Source organism: Ambystoma mexicanum, chromosome 6q (assembly GCF_040938575.1).
Source record: "Ambystoma mexicanum isolate Mex_15411 chromosome 6q, UKY_AmexF1_1, whole genome shotgun sequence".
Taxonomy (NCBI): domain Eukaryota; kingdom Metazoa; phylum Chordata; class Amphibia; order Caudata; family Ambystomatidae; genus Ambystoma; species Ambystoma mexicanum.
Genome location: NC_090937.1, coordinates 1,321,036,158 through 1,321,054,562, shown reverse-complemented (window position 1 = coordinate 1,321,054,562; position 18,405 = coordinate 1,321,036,158). Strand labels below are relative to the sequence as shown.

Here is an 18,405-nt window from a genome sequence, read left to right as displayed (position 1 = left end):
TCACTTTCTTGTCTAATGAGTTATAATACTTCCCACTTACCCAGCATCCCCAGTTCTAAATTTTCTATCCTCCAGTCAGGAAGGTCTTTTGGATGCGGGGCACAAGAGAGCACCGATTTCTCCCGGCCTGGTTGAGCGTACAGAGCTCTCATCGGGCTCCCTGCGTGCGTTGGGGCTTGAGAATAGCGGCGACTTGATGTCGCTTTTCCCGGGTCATCGTGCGCGGGGCGTCTGGTGAGTTGTGCTGTTGCGGTGTATGTATGAGCTGCCCCTTGCCTGCCTCACTAATCCTGGTGGTTGGTACCATCGTGTGTCCTGTGTTTTTATGCTTTTGGAGCCTCCGATATTGTGCCGACGTCTGTATGTTTGACACATCCCCGGAACACCTCTCGGGTCCAGCGGATGTTGTTCGTGGTTGCCATAGTGATGGTGTTGAGCGCTGCAAGAGATTGGTTTCGCGCTCCATATTTTAAGGCAGCTGGGGCCTTCCAGTTTGCTGTTTCTCCCCTACTGGCTCTGATCCTGGTGGTGCTAGTGCCTCTGTTGCTGTAGTCTATGGTGAAGCATGCTGTTAAATGCAAGCACCTGGAGCACTCTGCTTTTTCCTCTGGGTCCCTGGTGCAACCTAGGCAGAAGCATGCTGCTAAAAAGAATAAGAGTCTTTCCTTATCGCAAAGAGCACTTAAGGACTTTCTCAGGTAGGCTATTCGTCAGCACGATGGTGGGAAGAGTTCCAGGCAGGGCAGGCCTCTTTTTTTTCTCCCTCCTCTTCTGGTTCGGAGGCCTCCTCTTCGTTTGTCCTTACTTCAGATTCGGATACTGAGGGACAGTACCTGAACAGGAAGGAGGTGGAAGCTGTCTTAGCGCAGGAGTGGGACGGCATGGGGTTTTCCGAGTCCTTGGTCCAGGGCAACTGTCCAGATCCCACTTTTAGGCAATACAAAAATACACACCCAAGATGGGTTTGCCCCTGATTGCGCACGTTCGCCAAAAAATGCTCAAAGAGTGGAAGGATACTGAAAGGATTGCCATGCCCCAGTTTATGGTGAAGCTCTATCTGTTGAAACTTAATGATTCTTTTCTTTTGGGGTCTGTGGAGGTGGATGATATCCTCGTCAGCCTGGTGGGCTGGTCCTCCATGTTGGCTCAAGAGGCGGCGGTCCGTGACCTGGTGGATCGCAGAGTCAACTCAGGACTCACAAAGGTGCGCTCTGGGGCTCATCGGGCGCTCTGAGTTAATATCTACAGAGCTAGCCTACGCAGCAGAGCAGGTGCTGGGGGAGGGGGGGAGTGTTTAAGAATCTACGACAGGCTATGCAGGATGGCTTTAACTGCTCCTCTCTGATATGCAGTGGCAGGTGGAGTTGTTTTTGGAACTGGCCTATGATGGTATGTATGGCTCTGCCGGGTGCCGGTATTTCGGCTCTGAGGCATGTTCATCTTCGGGATTGCAAGACTGAGGGTTCACAGAAGTGGTGGCCCCTAAGCTTCCCTTTGTGGGAGCTAAACGTTTTGGTGATTACTTGGAGGACAAAGGACACACGGTTTTGCATGCCTACAAACGTGCAGACAAATTGCATCAAAGAAGCCTTTCTCTGCAGTCAAGAAGTCCTCTACCAGGTCAGGGCCTGCCAATTCATGGTCTAGAACCCCACCCCCCCTCTTTCGGAAGCCTCAGGGGGGTCCGTGCGCCTCTCACCTCTTGGCCTTCGGGTCAGGTGCAGAAGCCCTGATGGTGCTGTAGGGGCGGTGTTGGGACTGATTTTCTGTACTCTGGCCTGGTGGATAGATGTATAGAAGGCCAGCCTAGTATTGTGACAGGGACATCTCTGGGCGCTGTAGCCAAACCAGTTCAAGGTAGCTAGGCCGGTGGTCTAGGCTTAGTCTTAGGAGGTGGTGAGCTTGTAAGGGGTCCACAAAGAGCACACACAGTGAAGCAGTCAAGGAACACACTTGGACAAACAGGTAAACAAAAATACTTCTTTACTTCTGGCCAAATAACATTGTGAAAAATGACTACTAACAGGTAATATTACACACAACAAAAAAAAATAGGATACATATACACAATCGCTAAGGTAGGGCAAAATTCATATCAAACCCCTGAAAAGGAAGGTACAGATTAGTATAAGCACTGCAGGTCCACAGAGATTTCATCCTGACTTCAGAAGTCCATCCCTAAAATGTATGATGCCTTGTGCCCAAAAGTTCAGCAAAGTTCCATACAGATTTGTGAAGCTGGGAAAAAAAGAAGGGTCTCTGGGGTCCGGTGAACAATTCCAATAGTTGGGGGGGGGGGGGACAAGTTAATCTAACTGATAAATGTGTTCCCAACCTTCGTAGTGCTTGTGTGCACAAGCAATGGCAAAGCCGAAGTAATACAAACATATCTCTAAAAGTTACCAAAACTTTTAAAAGGGAATTAGGAGTTCAGGTAAGTATCGCTACAACTCCCCCCTCCACCCCCCCCCACTGTACTACTAGTCTTCACATGACTTGGCAGGTCAATTGGAGAGGTACCAAGGTCTCTTCCTGTCGTCAGCCTCAGCCCTTGATACCCAGGCGTTGCAGGTTCGAGCAGTTTTCCGGGCAGTGTCTATTGCTGGTGCAAGGTCTTCCATTTGAAAAATACAGCAGAACTCTGCAGGATCCCTCTCGGGACTGGGCGCAGATAAGCAGTTTCGGACGACGGCCATCGATGCACAGCGACGCAGCGATTCACTTGCCGCTGTCACTTTCCCTCCCTTATCCCGGGTCTCTTAATGCTTGGACCACAGAATTTCACAGAGGTAATTCTTGTTGCACAAGCTGAAGGTCCCCCAAGATCAAGGCCTCAACTTGGAATGGCGATGACTGCAGCACAGTATCACAAACTTGGAGCTAGTTAGCCGATGGGCGGTCCAGGGGCATTTCCGAAGGCTCTTCTTCGTAGCACTCCGAGCAGATGTCGAGAATGGATGATCCCTACATTGCAAGGGTAGCAGCTCCTTCACAGCACTACTGAAGATCACCTCCAAGACAGAGCTCTCCCAGGACAGCAGCAGAAGATGGTTGCCAGGCCTTATTTCAACAGGAGTCTTGGCTCCTTCAGTTTCTTTAAGGATCTCTCTAGAGTGGGTGCAGGGGTCCTCCTATCCTGAAAGCTAGGTAAGGGCAGATACTCCCACTAGCCAATGACAGAAGATCTTGCCCCCCACACACCAGCAGTGGCGGCAAAAGTCATGCATACCACTCGCACACTGGCACCAGTTTGTGGATTGAGATTAAACTGTCCCAGCCCACTTCCTGGCGGTAAACACACACAGCCCTCCAGTAGCCCGCAAAAATCCTCTGCTTTCCTGGTAACTAGAAGTCCATATAAGGATTTTCCTGGCCTCCCAGGCCAGGAAGAAGGCTAAAAGGAGATGGCCAAAGAACAATCGAAAAACCTCGTGGCATGGCCGTGTTTGACCACTAGCCAGTTAGTTAGTAGCCAAAAGCGGTAAGGCAAAAATGAAATGCACCAAAATATTGTAAAACGTCACTGCTGCCTTGTCCGTTCAGCCCACCAAATGTAACCAAATATCCTCTGATAGTCTAGAGCAAAACAAAAAATGTACCTGATTGTACTGCATTGTAAGATGCATTGTACAATAATAAAAATTACCACAAGTGGTAACGAGTTACTAAACGTAGTAACAAGACTAAGGGAAACAATGGTTCCCAGTACTGACAGCCTGAAGGACGTGTCCGTTTCCCCATAACGGATGAGCAAATGCCAGTCGCTGCACTGTAAAAAGAACAGGTCGGATACATAAAAGCAAAACATTTGGGGGTCCATAGAAATGGAAGGAAAGGTGCAGTAAAGAGGAATCTTCCCTAACAGGCGCTAGTCTCCAGCTGTTTATTCCTGTGTGGGCCCGGTGGTGTTCCTACTCCTGAGCTCTCTGCACCGTCAGGGATGGTTTTTAGGTGGACTTCCAGTCTCCCCCAATTGAGCCCCTCTTGGTCAGGACTTCGCTTCCTGGCACTCAACCCAAGAAGTCTGCAATGTCTGCGTGCCTGTCAGAGTTGTTGCGGAAGAACGATATCGTTCCAGTCCCCTGGACCCACTGTGGTTGAGGGTTTTTCTTGTTCGGAAACCTTCTGCGATTTACTGCCTCATCCTTGATCTCAAGCACCTGAACTGTTTTGTGGAAGAGAGGTTCAAGATGAAGACTCTGCAAAACATTGTCCCTCTGGTTCAGAAAGGGGATTGGTTGGCGTCCCAGGACCTACAGGATGCTTATTACCATGTGGCGTGGCTCCCCTCCCAGATACAATTATTCTGTTTTTGCTGTGGGGAATCAGCATTTTCTGTTCTGGGTCCTCCCTTTTGGGTTGTTTTCAGCCCCCAGGGTGTTCATAAGGTTGGTGCCCCCCCCCTGCTTGTTCACCTCCACCTACTGGGCAATCTGGTTTTCCCCAATCTGTACGACTGGCTAGTCAAGGCAGCCCAGCTGGGACGGTTCTGTCACTTCTAAGTCTGGTCTGCCGGTTTTGCCAGACTTGGGGTTTCTGATCAACTGGCAAAGGTCCCACCTGAGGCTCTCCCAGAATCTGGTTTTCATTGGGGCCCAGTTTTGCAACAGGGTGAGGAAGATCTTCTTGCCTCTGGAGAGGGTCCGGCAACCTTGCTTTGTTCTCATCAAGGTTCTCTGGTGGCTGAGGGTTTCGACACGCCTGTTGGTCCCGTGGGCCCGCCTCCTTCTGCGTCCCCTGGACTCTTGCCTTCTAGCCCATTGGCTCCCGGCCTCACAGGCATACAAAGCCACTGTCCCAGTCTCTCGGACTCTGAAGGTGGATATGCATTGGTAGTCGCAGTTCCACAATTTTCGGGCAGGGTGGACTTGGTTTGGCTCATGAGGACCATTCTCACAACCGATGCCAGTGGGCAAGGGTAGGGAGCCACTCTGGGTGTCCGGTCGGCACGGGTTGTAGGCTACAGAGGAGCTTCGTCGTTCAACCAACTGGGAGGAATTGTGTGCCATTCACTGGGCCATGTTGTTTTTCGGGGAGTCGCTGGAGGGCCGGGTGTGGTGGTCAAGATGGACAATACGACTGCCTTGGTTTATGTAAATCATCAAGTGGGCCCGGGTCACTCCCTGAATCCTCCTAGCCTCTCCGATAGCTGCCTGGAGGGAGAACCATCTGGTGTCTCTGGAGGCTACACATATCCGGGGGGTGGACAAAGTTCAGGTGCCTTGCCTCAGCAGATGTTTTTCTTCCTCCCTGGATCTGGGGCAGACCAGAGAGCATTTATCACCCACTACAGGTTGAATGTGCCTCGCCCCAGCGTTGGCTTCTTTTGCATTGGGGTTTTGTCGGCATCTGATTGTTCTGGCGATTAAAGAGGTGTTTTGTGTTGCAGCATTTCTGTGTCTCTTTGGGACCTCTACCCATTGGCTATGCTTTGGTATACCCCAGAGGGTAAGATGTTATTACATCGGCAGGTTTTTTATTTTTTCTCGCAGATTCCTTTGCTGAAAAACGAATAGAAAAATATGGCGGTAAGGGGTATAAGTGGTAGGGAATAGGGACTATATTTATTAGTTTGGGGGTAGACCCCCACCCCAAATTTATATAAAAACAACTTGAGATTTTCCGGCTTGGAAAATGGTAACTGGTGCTTATGGGTTTAGTGAGAAGTATCACGAATCGGCCCATTCCTACACACAAAACTCCCACCCCAAAGGAATCATCCCTGGGGTTATGCACGTTAAGCCTTTAGTGTCTGATAAACATGCTCTGATCAGCCCAGGTAGCTCTCCAGATTTCCTGTAGTGAAACCCCCTGGGTGTCTGCCCAGGAAGCAGCCATCCCCCTAGTGGAATAATCCTGGATATATTCCGGGACAGGCAAAACACCTCAGACAAATAAGCCATGGTAATGACAGTCCAGATCCAACAGGACACAACAGAGGCTTTCCTACCAGACTTGCCTGGCCCAAAAGTCGCGAGAAGACTGTCTGTCGGAACCACTCAGTCCTAGAAAGGCACTCCAGGACTGTGCTCCGGACATCAATGGAGTGTCAAGCCATCTCCTCGGGTTCCTGAGGATTCTGAAAAAAGGCAGGGAGAACCAGGTCCTGAGATGTGACTTCGATACTACCTTCAGAAGAAACTTGTTATCACATTGCAAGACGGGCCAACGAGGTGGCATTATGTTGGTGTTGTGTCAGAAGCAGCCCTTGCGTGTGAGCGGGTGTCATTTGATACAGTGATTTTGAGAGGTTTGAAGACATCTGAAGGTCCTTTCCTCCACAGAGTAACAGAGCTGCAGTCGTGGTCCTCGGAGTGAGGAGCGTGAGATGCCACAGATGCGATGCAGTCCCCCGAAGCATCTTTGAGCACCGATACAAGGGGTTCCTGTCTGCACCCACACATATTGCTGCAGTTGTGTGTAAGGCGATTGTTGGTTTGTGTAGGACGTGCTGCCTTACACTGGCTCATATCGGCTTGCACGGTCCTCCCATAATGTCTAAGGGACATTATGGGAGGACATTTTTTGTCTGTCCGCAAGCCTGCCCACCAGCCCGGGTACTTGAGTGAACAAGGGTGGTGATGCTGGTCGGGGACTTGTGGCAGCTAGCCCCAACAGAAGCATTAATAGTGTGCACCACCTCTGGCCCTTAGCGGTTGAGAGGTTAACATCTGGCTGCTGTGAACCAGAGCATGGCCATTCTGAGCCCATTGTAGAACTAAAAAAATTGCAAAATAAAGGCAGAAACCAGTAATCCAGTGAAAGCTAAAGAAACATATAAGGTGGGAGGAATGCGGCTGTGACTTTTGAGGGCTCTCTGTATCCTTTTGGCCCACCACTTTCTATTACCGTATTCTAGCTACTCATTTTTGTCACTCTCATTTCATTGTAGAGGAGTGGTGAATGTCCGGTTGTGGGTTAAAAAAAAAATCAAACTGGAAACAGGACCCAGCTGTTATGGTGGCAAAACTCTGGACACAAAGGGGGTCCGAGTAGGTTGGGTGTTAGAGCAAATCATGGGGGGCACAAAAATTGCCAGGGCTTGTAATCGAAAAGGCAGGCCACGATAGATTGGGTAGCTCGAAGCCAGAAGGCTATGAGGGCCCTCGCAGCCGTGGGCTGAATGAGGAACCCTTTGTGGCTGATGCACACACTAATGGGGTATCGGAGGCCGATGTGGTCGATATGGTGGCTGTCTTCGTTGAAGACACTGATGATATTGCAGTTAATCTAGTTGAGACGCAGGAAGGATACCAAGTTGCAGTGACGCCAAGTGTTGCATCAGCACTCCTGGATGTTCTTGTCCCTGGCCTCACTATCTGGACATCTAACGCAGGATTTCGATCTGTCTGCGAAGAGTCTACAGTCTTACAGACGGAGCAAAATGTTCCAAAGGTCCATTTTGGTGAAGAACCAACAGTGGTAACTTAAACATTGTCTAGCTCAATTCTGGGGGCATTACAATGTTCTATAGATCATTACTATGCAGAGACTTGCCTACCCAGTTGGGGGCATAATTGGTTCAGGAAACCTCTGTGCATTCCATCCATTATAAATGTACGGACCAGTAACCAACCAGTGTGCCCACCAAGTAGTTTTTGGAATTCTGCCTCTGCATCTTTTTGTCCCATTGGCTGTGGGACAGTGTACCAGATGCTGGGCCCAGTGCGAGCATGAACACAGATCACATTTTATATTTTGCTCAACATCTCAATAGGCTTTCCACAGCATTTAGGGAACTGAAGGATGCACTGAGGTTGCTGACATGTGTGACAAAGATGTGGGGAAAATTGACTTCTGTCTGAGGGTAATTAGTTTATTGACAAAGTCCTTGACTAGCCTTGTGGCGAGGGAGCTGATACAAACAAGGACACAAATGCCTGGTTGGGGCCTGACTGCACCACTAACTCTGCCTACAACTTGATGTCGAATGCCACCAAGGAAAGCAGGGCGATCTCGTCGTCAGCAGAGATCGAGGTGTGCTGGTGGGGCTATGTGGGGTCGAAGATAACAAGTAGACCAAGGACTATATCTACGCAGTCTGACAGGCTGGTTGACACTAACAATAGGATGCTTAGTTCCCGAACTGTTGCCAAAACGGGTTTTGGAAAGGCGGGTAATCCAGACAAAGTAGATCATGGCACCTGTTAACTGTTCTGTCATTTTACCGACGCTCATTTTTTGATGGATTTTCTTTTGCCAACAAAAATCCATTTGAAAAAAACGAATCGAAATGATGATGATGATCAAACGTTCGGAAATATAAATTCCCAACAAAGAACAGGCAATAAAAGGAAAAAAGATGCAACAGTAAAAAACATTTTTTTTGTAATTCACATAAATAATCTAAAATCATTTATTGATATATAAAAATGGTCTATGTAACGAGTGCCCGTTCAGTATACAGATATACATTATGGGCTTTTCAACAGATCTGGGGCTGGCAATGAAAATCTAAGTGCTAATTGCACATGTCTAATTTTGGAGGCTCTTAGTACTGGGATTATAAAGTCCTTTCTTAGCTTTATTAAAGTGGGACAAAAAAATAGAAAATTAGCTAATTATTCCTGTTACTTACAGCTGAAGCAGTTTCTCCTGACAGTGCAATTTGTTGGTGAAAGAGACACACTTTCTCTATTAAATAAGAGATTTGCTCTAAGGGCCATAACAACTGCCCTTTTCCCTGGGTTGACAAACCATTGGAGGTAGACTGGCCTTGCCGTTTAGGGGCAACGTTGCAATAATAAAATTGTACACTTTGTTTCTGTGAGTCGTTTCTGTTTCTTACTCTTGTTCTATGAGGAGAAAAGGCCTCTATTAGCTCTCTTCTGGCAGTGTTGCCTATCTGCGACTCGTCACTGAACAAATGTCCAAGGCCAAGCTCTTGTAAAGACGATTTTATGTACTTCACCCAAGGCGAGGCAGCACAAACATTTGTGGCCATAAGATCCTTCACTAGAGCCCTGGTTATTGACAATTGGGGCCTCTCCTATAAAGGCAGCCAATAGATCAGAGGCTGAATTGCTAATCGAAATGTATTTATTTTTATTTGGGGTTCCCCTTAACCCCCATTTCCCTATGTTGTTACCCCAACTCCCTCCCCACCCCTTGTATACCCTTACCCACCCCATATACATTGCAATTCGTTTTTTTGACTGATTCTTTTTCAGCACAAAATCCATTGAAAAAACGACCGACTGCAAAAGGACAGTATACGGTGGAAACGCCATTCAGAGTTTTGGGAGGCCACTCAATGTGATCCCTGTGGTGTCGTGGACACAGGAACTGCCAAGGATGACCCCCTGAGTGGTTGGTAAGAAACACACTTTAATTAGCTTTAAGATCCTTGCATGGCAACATAAATGCCTATAAAAGCACTCTAGCGAAAGGCCCACCAAGCTGTTTCCCACTGTTCGTATTTTATCGGACTGCATATTTTGCAAGGGATTCAAAGTTCGTTTTTCCTTTGTCTTTGTTAATGCAAACCTTCGCCTGTGTGTCTTAAACTGTCGAGAAGCTTTGGCAATGGGGAGGATCGAGGAATCAAGGCGGATATGTCATCTTCATGATTCTTTGTATCACTGGTATGAGTTGGGGAGGGAAAGGTGTGGCATTTTATCACCACAGACTATATTGCCCAGGAATCCTGGACCAGGTAGTAACAATTAGTGTATTATTGATCCCAACCATTGATTTGACAAGATTGAAATTGGAGCAGAGATTGAGGCACGTCACCCCAGTGAGCTTCCAGGTCTCCAAGCAGGTTTAGGAGAAGGCGTATGCCTTTTGTCACCACACTGGAAGCACAGCCGGTAAGATAGCTCAGTGGGTTGAGCGCTCGCTGCTGCGATCTGAGTGTGATCTGCAAGTCACAGGTTCGAATCCCGCCAAGGCCAACACAGCCGGTAAGATAGCTCAGTGGGTTGAGCGCTCACTGCTGCGATCTGAGTGTGATCTGCAGGTCGCAGGTTCAAGTCCCGGCAAGGCCAACTCAGCCTTTCATCCTTCCGAGGTCGATAAATGAGTACCAATTTCAGTTGGGTGATATTGTATGTAAATCGCTTTGGATTAAGGCGCTATATAAATAACACATCATTATCATTATGTTTAGGGGACCCAGGCCGATGGCTGACAAGGAGAACTGGCACGGCACAGTAGCAAGGCATAAATTAGATTTCACAAATCGATTAGCAGAGTTTGCTAATTAAATTATTTTTGATTAGAAAACAGGCTCATTTGATTAACAATTTTGTACTAATATTGTTAATGTCACTGGAAGTTATTTGTACCCAAGATATTAAATGAGCAGCAATACAACAGTTTTGTGCACCGCTGAAATAAGATATTAGTGAGAGGAGTCGGGTCTTGCAAATTCTTTAAACTTCAACTAGACCTGCAGGTCGGGTAACTTAGTTTACCTATTCAACCTAAGAGAAATGCTCTCGACCCATCGCAACAGAGGACAACAAATTTAAAATGTGATTTTCTTAAAATGGTGCATGTCCCTACAAACCCACTTTGTTTGGCAGACGGCTGCCACCCTGTGGCCAGCCATGCACAGTGAAACTTTTATTTGACATTTTCCTGAAAAGTAAATGTTAAATAAAAGTTTCAAACATCTCTTGCAAATGCTACTAGCCTTATAATCTACTTGACTATGCGAGTGGGCGAAAAGACTTTACGAGCTATAGAGGAGTGTCTGTAAAATGTAAACGGTTAGCTGCATGAATGGACAAAAATAAATAGATATGATAAAAAAGGCTCTGAAAACAGTTTGGCCAGCTCTCTCCTGCAGATGGTATATATTATACAATCATAAAGCAAAGCTTACTCTGGAGGCCAACTACAGTGTTTGGTATTGCAGTAGTTCTGTAGATATACAGACTGGATGGAACTATTGATCACTACTTTGCGTAAGCATCTAGTTCGCTTTGAGTATTCATTATGTAAGCGGTAAGAAAGATACTAAGCAGTGTGGATTGTGTAGCAGCCATAGAACTGGGCAAACTAGGTGAATATTGTAGTTTGTGGTCATTTCACTTTCAGGCTACCTGGTATAAAGCAATGATAATCCAGAATTTCAAGGAATATGTTTGCTCATGGGTTGAGCACCAGTTGCAAGATGTTTGCAACCTACCGGTTGCATAACTAGGTTGCCATCAAAAGCATTTGATCATGTACATTTTCAAAAGTGTTCACTTGTAAATATGATGCACGTTTCCCAACAAAATGAAATGCAGTGGACACTATGAAATTTAGATACACTAACCAAAACTTTACTGTAACGCATGGAGATGATGCAGTGTTACAGTATCAATACTGTAATTATTCATTATGTATCAACTTACATTTTTGGAATGGAATAGCAGGACTTTAAAAAATATATAAATATAAAGTTGACACATACTGGTCTTTGTGTAAAGAGGATTCCACAATGCAGCTACCTTCACAAACACCATGTGTGAAAGTCCACAATTAACACAAGTTACCAGCTTTCATTTTCAATTTAGACTGACAGATGCTTTACAAGAAACATATTTTAATCTTCATATTTCAAATATGTACAAAAAATATAAAAAACTTAAAAAGAAAGTGCATGGTATGACATTTCCCACAGACATCACTTGTTTGTTAAAGAGAAAACACAACCTATGTCTTAGTTTGATCTAGACATTTTAACCAATCTGTGAGGTTAGCAAGGGGGGTGAGGGACATCATGGAAAAACACCCTCAATATTATTCCTCCTTAACTTGGTCGACACATATTTGTGTTTCTAGGTCTCAAAACTAAACAACGTGAAAGACTTAAACAATTTCTCGTAGTCTGTTGAGCCCGTCTGCAGGACGCTGTGTACAGGCACAGGCTAGTCACAGATCAGCACAAGGCGTAATGGTCAATGGATCACCAAGCTTTAAAATGTGAAAAAATATTTGTAACAGTGTTTGTGGTGTGGTGGATGACGTCACTAGCCTTAAATTCCTTTTCAGGCTTGTGAGGAAACAACTCGTTTTATTTCAATGGCCGCAACTAGTCATTAAATGGCATAATATACCATCTGGAAGAGAGTATAATAGACATAATGAATATTCCTTACTTCCATTCTCTGTAATTCATTTTTACTAGCAAGGATCTTTATTTACTCAAGATCGTGTCACGTGCAAGACATGTTAGCAAAATTAAGTATGGAGTCCGGCCCGAATTTTTAAAACAATGCGGCTGTTCTTGCAAACACTTTTTGGACATTATAAATCATGTTCTACGGTGACAAGACAATCTCGTGGTCCACTACATCCAGTTATTCTTGGTGCAGTGTCTATCATTTCGGCACCCCAACATCACGATCGAGTACCCCACGTGTCTTATTGATTACCTGAGAGTCATTAGTAGCACCCTCGTATATCTGCTTTTTCAACAATGGCTAAATGGAGCCGCCCGGATCTTTAATTTGCATCTGTTCGACATGCAGAGGAAAATGCCCGCGGTTAGTTCTCGATGCATATTGTTTCCACAATATCTATTGCTGAACGCGATATATTAAATAAGTTAACTTACTAGATGCAGGCGATAAAGTTCTCGTCTAGCCGCCTCGGAAGGACTTGCACCGTCGGCTGAGATTTGCATCTACAAATTCCAACTAGCAAAGGATATTACAACCAAGAACGCCGGCTGCAGCACGTGTGTGAAAGTTCAACGCGCTATGGCTTTTCGAGAGCATTCAACTCAACTATATCGCGGGTAGAATCTACGGCCCCAGCTGTGTCAGACACAGAGAAACTTCACACATGATACCATTGTGAAGCCTCTACAATGCGCTTCCCATTCACGTAAAAGGCAATGTTTAAACCGCCATCTTGGTGGTAGCCTGCCTGTATTATAGAGAGGAAGGGCACAACTAATGATGAGTGTTCACTATGCCCAATGCTATATTTATATATTTACGCCACTGTCTTGATTGTAAAACAAAAAACATTCAATAACAGAACAGTTCTATATGTGACAATGAATGTACTCACTATATGTGAAGCCCGATTGCAATTTAAGAATACAAATAAAAATTAAACACACAGGCTTAAGATCATTTTCTACATAGTAGCATGATTTATACATTATTACGATTCATCAAAGAATGGTATTGATCAGAAACTGGGGGTTGTCCCAGTATTATATAATCAATTGCAGCAATAATTGGGCGTCCCGGAGGTGTCAATGCGTTTTAATGCATTTTTGGTTCACCATCCAGACAGTCCCAGCCCGCCCCCCCCGAGGAGGCAATAGAGACTTAAAACTTAGGCAACTAGAACAAAGATGGATATTTTATTTGAACTCTGCGAAAGCAGGTTTAAATATTGCGATTGAATGGCATCTATTCATCCATAAGTAACATCTTTCTAATACAGGTCAGTTTTTGTAAAATATATAAATAAGTGTGTTGCCTACACCAGTACAGAAAATATATCTCTTGCCTGAGCCAACCTGAGCCAACACAGACCTTTAAGTGGTTGTCAAGATTACAGCCACAACTCCGGGAGCTCCGGAGCTAGATTATATAATACTGGGACAACCCCCAGTTTCTGATCAATACCATTCTTTGATGAATCATAATCTAACGCCCCTGGGCCTAATGGCCTGGCAAACTCCGTCCTAAAAAAAGGACCCGAACAACTGGGCCCAGGTTCTTCTAAACCTTTTGTGTAGAACTTGCTCTGTTCCTTCGACACAGCGGAAGTCAGTTCTTATACCGGTCCATAAGAAGGGAGACCGGAATAATGTCAATAACTACCGCCTTTTGTCCGTGTTGGACGTTACGAGCAAGATTTTTATGACGCTTGTACTTAGTTGAGTTGGAGTCTTGGGTGATGGCTAACCAGGTCCTGAGCTTTGCACAAACAGGCTTCAGACCTGGTTCAAGCAACACGCACAACATCATAGTATTGGACCAGTTAATTCCACGCTGAGTAATAAGGAGGCTACGTTATACATTCTTGTTGCAGATTCTCATAGTGCCTTTGATCAAGCAGTGCGAGAGATGCTTTGCACAAAACGTAGAACTGCCCAGCTGGATACTGCACGTTTTGATGGTCTTACAAAGTGACAATAGCTCCAGCATCAGACTTAATAATGAGGGGGAAGTGTTGGACACCATTTGTATCAATATGGGGGTTAAGCAGGGATGCATGGCCGCCCCCATGCTGTATAACCTTTACATTGCCAACCTTCTCCCTCGCATGGCTTTAGCATCCAATTGCCCGCCTACGTTAGGAAACTTCCCCTGTCGTAGGTATGCTTTACGCTTACGACCTGATACTATTCGATTGTACGTTATTTGGTATTAAGAACATGCTGGAGGAGCTCTCGCTATATACATCTCACTTGGGCTTAACCATCAACTTGGAGAAGACCAAGATAGTGCCGATTGCCAGAAAGGGGCCCAGTCACTCCGCAATTGACACAAGTCTGGGTATGATTAACTATACCCAGTCTCATCCTTACTTAGGCCTGGAATTTCATGTTTTGGCAAATTACAATTTGATAATCTCTCAAAAAAAGAGACCAGCTAAATTACTAATTCTCCAAGCCTGTAAATGTGCAAGGGGAAATGCAGGCTACAGCATGGCTGGTATTATAAAATTATACCAGCAGTGTTTTGTTCTGGCCATTCTCTATGGTCTAGAAGCGCTTGCAATGCAGGACCTGACCTGGCTAAATGTACTTGAGGGCCACTATTGGCGAGCAATATTGGGCATGGGCCTTCATGCACCATGCAAAATCTACACATGAAACTGGGTTTGACCTCATTGAGAGGAATGGCACTGCGTGCACGAGGAGCCTTTTATTTAAAAGCGTGTGCTTCCCCGACTTGCAAATTACTTACCATAGTGGCTTGTAATTATGACTCTGAAAAGGTACCGCAAGGGGACAACTTTAAACAACTTAATGAATCCCTTTTCTTGGAGATCGATTAGCCCTTCTCCAGGAAGAGATCTATGCCTTATGTCCATCTGAAAAAATCTTTTGAACTGATAGGACTGGTGCAAGAATTACATCCACTTTTCCAAGTTAAAAGGGTATGAGGCAATATCTCATGTTGTACATAAATACAGGAAGACACAACCATACCTGCTATTATGCCTGGCCCCAGAAGTAAGGTAATTTATGTTAAGGCTACGTACTAACCAACTAGGTCCTAGCTGTCACGGGCCCACGTTTAGGGGTATCATTGAAACATAGGAATTGTCGTATCTGTGAGAGAGCAGGCCTCATAGAGTCAACCACACACGTCCTTACCCAATGTTCCAGCTTGGGCCGCTGTACATGTGTATGCTGGGTAGGTTGGTGCAATGCTATGAGTCCATTAACAGGGATTCTTTCTGGGATTACTGCTAGACTCAGACACTATCTCAACTCAGCTTGCATTGTTTAGAGTATGGTCACATGTAAGGACAATCCTCCCGGGTTAGGGATCTATACGAACCTTAAGCCCTTAACCAACTTTGGCCTGGGTCTAGTATTTGTAACTCCATAGTGGCCACTACCTTATTTCTTTTCTTTGACTTCATGTTGGTTCTATGCCATAGGCCTGGGGCATTACCCATTATTCATTACTCACTCATTTATGAGCTGTGAGATTTTGTGTTCACGTTGGTCGACAGATGATACATGTAAACGAGTTAGGACAGAACATGCATTTCTGCATCCTAGACTTCGATCCTGTATTGCTTTTATGGTCATGTGTTATCATTTTTATGTTTTTATGCTTATGTGTGTTCATTTTCATTTAATGTGAAATTGTGTTGTATTTATGCTTTTGTAAAGTCCAGATTTTGGACTAAATCACAATAAAATTATTATTAAGGAGGAGCCCATTTTTCTTGCCTTCATGGATCTGAGCACTGCATTTGACAAGGTCAATCACGACAAGCTTTGGTGTGTGCTCCGAACCATGAATTGTCCAGCTGTCTTGTTAGATCTTCTTGAGAGAGTGCATCTGTCTGCAGTGGCCTGTTTCAGAAGCAGGGTATATGGACGTGTACTGCATATTTTCAGGTGGAGCGGGGTGTGCGTCAGGTGCATCAGGACTGTGTGCTGTTCCCCTGCTTCTTTGTCTTTATATGAATGTTGAATATGACCATTTACTCAAATCCACTCCTGATACTCCTAGGTTGGGTTACAGGTGTCTTCCACTATTCGCCTAAGCAGATGATATAGTCTTGTTGGCCTGTACCTCAAGAGCCCGGCAGCATCTTATTGATGACTATTCTTCATTTATTGACTCACTGGACCTAAAAGTCAATGCCCAAACATCGTCTGTCATGGTCTGTGGTAGAGGAAAGTGTCAACCCACATTCCGGGCCATGTTCAGCCCGGTTGTTTTAATCCCCAGAGTGGATAGTCTTGACTACCTGGGGGTTAGATTTTCATCGGAATTTAGGGCTGAATCCCATATCAGTAGCAGTCTGTAAGATTTAAACAGGCCATTTGGGGAGGGGGGATTTGTGGGGGGGCAGAGCTATGTCCCTGTTTAAAGCAAAACCAGTTGAGCTGCTTAAAATTTACAATGGCAAGTGTAAAACAGGCATGGTATCAACAGTAAAACACAATTGAGGACAGTTCAAGGGTGTTTATTGAACTTCAACAAGGATGTGATAAACGCCTATCTAATCCTAAATCTACAGATGGGAGCAAGCTACAACCATCAAATAATAATAATGTAGTCCTAGTGGCGCCTCGTCAAAATACAAGGGCCTATACTAAAAAATATAATATTGCCAATCCTTACCTCTAAATACAAATAGTGTTGGGTAGTGTTTATGAAAAAGAAAGTGTTCACAAATCTGTCAAGATGCTCAGGCCATTGGCCTCCCTTCCCCAAGTTTTCAGCACAGGACAAGGCGGTTCACTCGAGCATAGCACACACTCTCTGGTTTATTCGGCACAAGGCTACAGTTCCAAAAGCAGCATCGGGGCCTTCTGCGCTCAAGTCTCTTTATCACAGTCTCTTGATTCAGCGGGCCTGACGCACAAAAACAAACACAAAGTTCTTTTCCACTCACAAGTACTCAATTCAGGTCATTCACTCTTCACCCTGGATCCCCTCAGCTGGGCTTAGACCCCTTTTATACAATGATTGTTACTTTGGTTCCCCCTCTTCCGGGCTCAGATCCCCTTCTCCAATGTTCACCCCAGATCCCCCTCAGCCTGGGCTCAGATACTTCCTCTTACACAATTAGTCTCCCTCAGCGGGGCTCAGACCTATTTTCGTTCGCATTAACTATCGAAGGCGTTCGAACGTGCACAGGGTTTAGCTTGACCCATTGCAGGACCACTTCGATTTCACATTTCCTTTTTACATTTCACACCTCTCAGTTGGATACCTAACGGAGACCTTCGAATGAGCACCCATGTGGCGCCGGACCACTCTGTATACGGTATCTATCTTGGCTTCAAAAGTTCAGTCACTCCTTTAATGTTCAATTATATCTCTTCAGATTTCTTCATACAATGTTGCTGCTTGCCGTCTTGGTTCTAACACAGACCAGTCTATCAGTCTCCCCGAATCACTGGCTGTGTTGACTTTTTACTGGCGCTGCTTTGTTGTAGGAGCCAAGGACAGTACCGCGGCGGCAAACGCTCCTCCCCGCCTTGCCTATCGACGCGGGAAAGCCCCGGGTACCTCTGACACACAATGCAGGTTTCTTCAGCTTTTATTCCAGGTCTTATATTTCTTATTCTCGAAGGCTCGGGAAAGTAACAGTTTTCCTCTGAAAACGTCAAGGGTACTTCCCTCCTTGCAACCCTCTCTGGTCTTGCTGTCTTTCTCCTCGTATTAAACTGCCATCTTGGAACTGCTGCTTCCTCGTGTGCTTTGCCTTGCTCAGAGTGTGCTTTCTTGATCTGCCTTTTGTCTGTGACATGGAAGTCAGGTGTGTGTAATGATCCTTAATTGCCTGACTCTGCCTGGCCATTGTGTTGGGACATGTCAGATATACAGCTCAGGTGTTAGTCCATTTTCTCTCAGTGAGCAGTCTGTGAGAAGGTGTTTGTCGGTTAAGGCGGGAAGGGGTTGAGTTCCTAAGTATCCCACCTGGTGTTATGTTCTTAGACACACGGCCATTACTTAAACTTGTACTAATAAATATTGACAAGAGACATGGTGTGGCTCTTTCATCCTTTAATATCTAATTCCAACTGACTACCCATTCGTTCCATCCCCTCTCCCAGCACCCCTCCCCAAAGTTCCACCAGCTGTATTCCACATTCCTTCACACCACAACAACGCCCCCCTTAGTTATCATTTAACTTCATAACCCACATGCTCATTAAGTCCACATCTACATTTTCTCAATAAGGCGTGAAGGCTTGCAGATAATTCTCTGGGGCCGCCCAGTTACTGATGCTCCCTGAGA

At 45.5% G+C, this 18,405-nt stretch overlaps 1 protein-coding gene across 1 annotated transcript in view; it reads right to left on the bottom strand.

Moving 5' to 3' along the window:
• BOD1L1 (biorientation of chromosomes in cell division 1 like 1) overlaps window positions 1–12,751 on the bottom strand; it is a 926,227-nt gene extending 913,476 nt beyond the window's left edge. The window contains exon 1 of the mRNA XM_069631944.1: window positions 12,554–12,751. Within this exon, the coding sequence (XP_069488045.1) occupies window positions 12,554–12,622 (69 nt within the window). The 5' untranslated portion in view covers window positions 12,623–12,751. The remainder of the gene's footprint in view (window positions 1–12,553) is intronic.
• Between the last annotated feature and the right edge of the window lie 5,654 nt (window positions 12,752–18,405).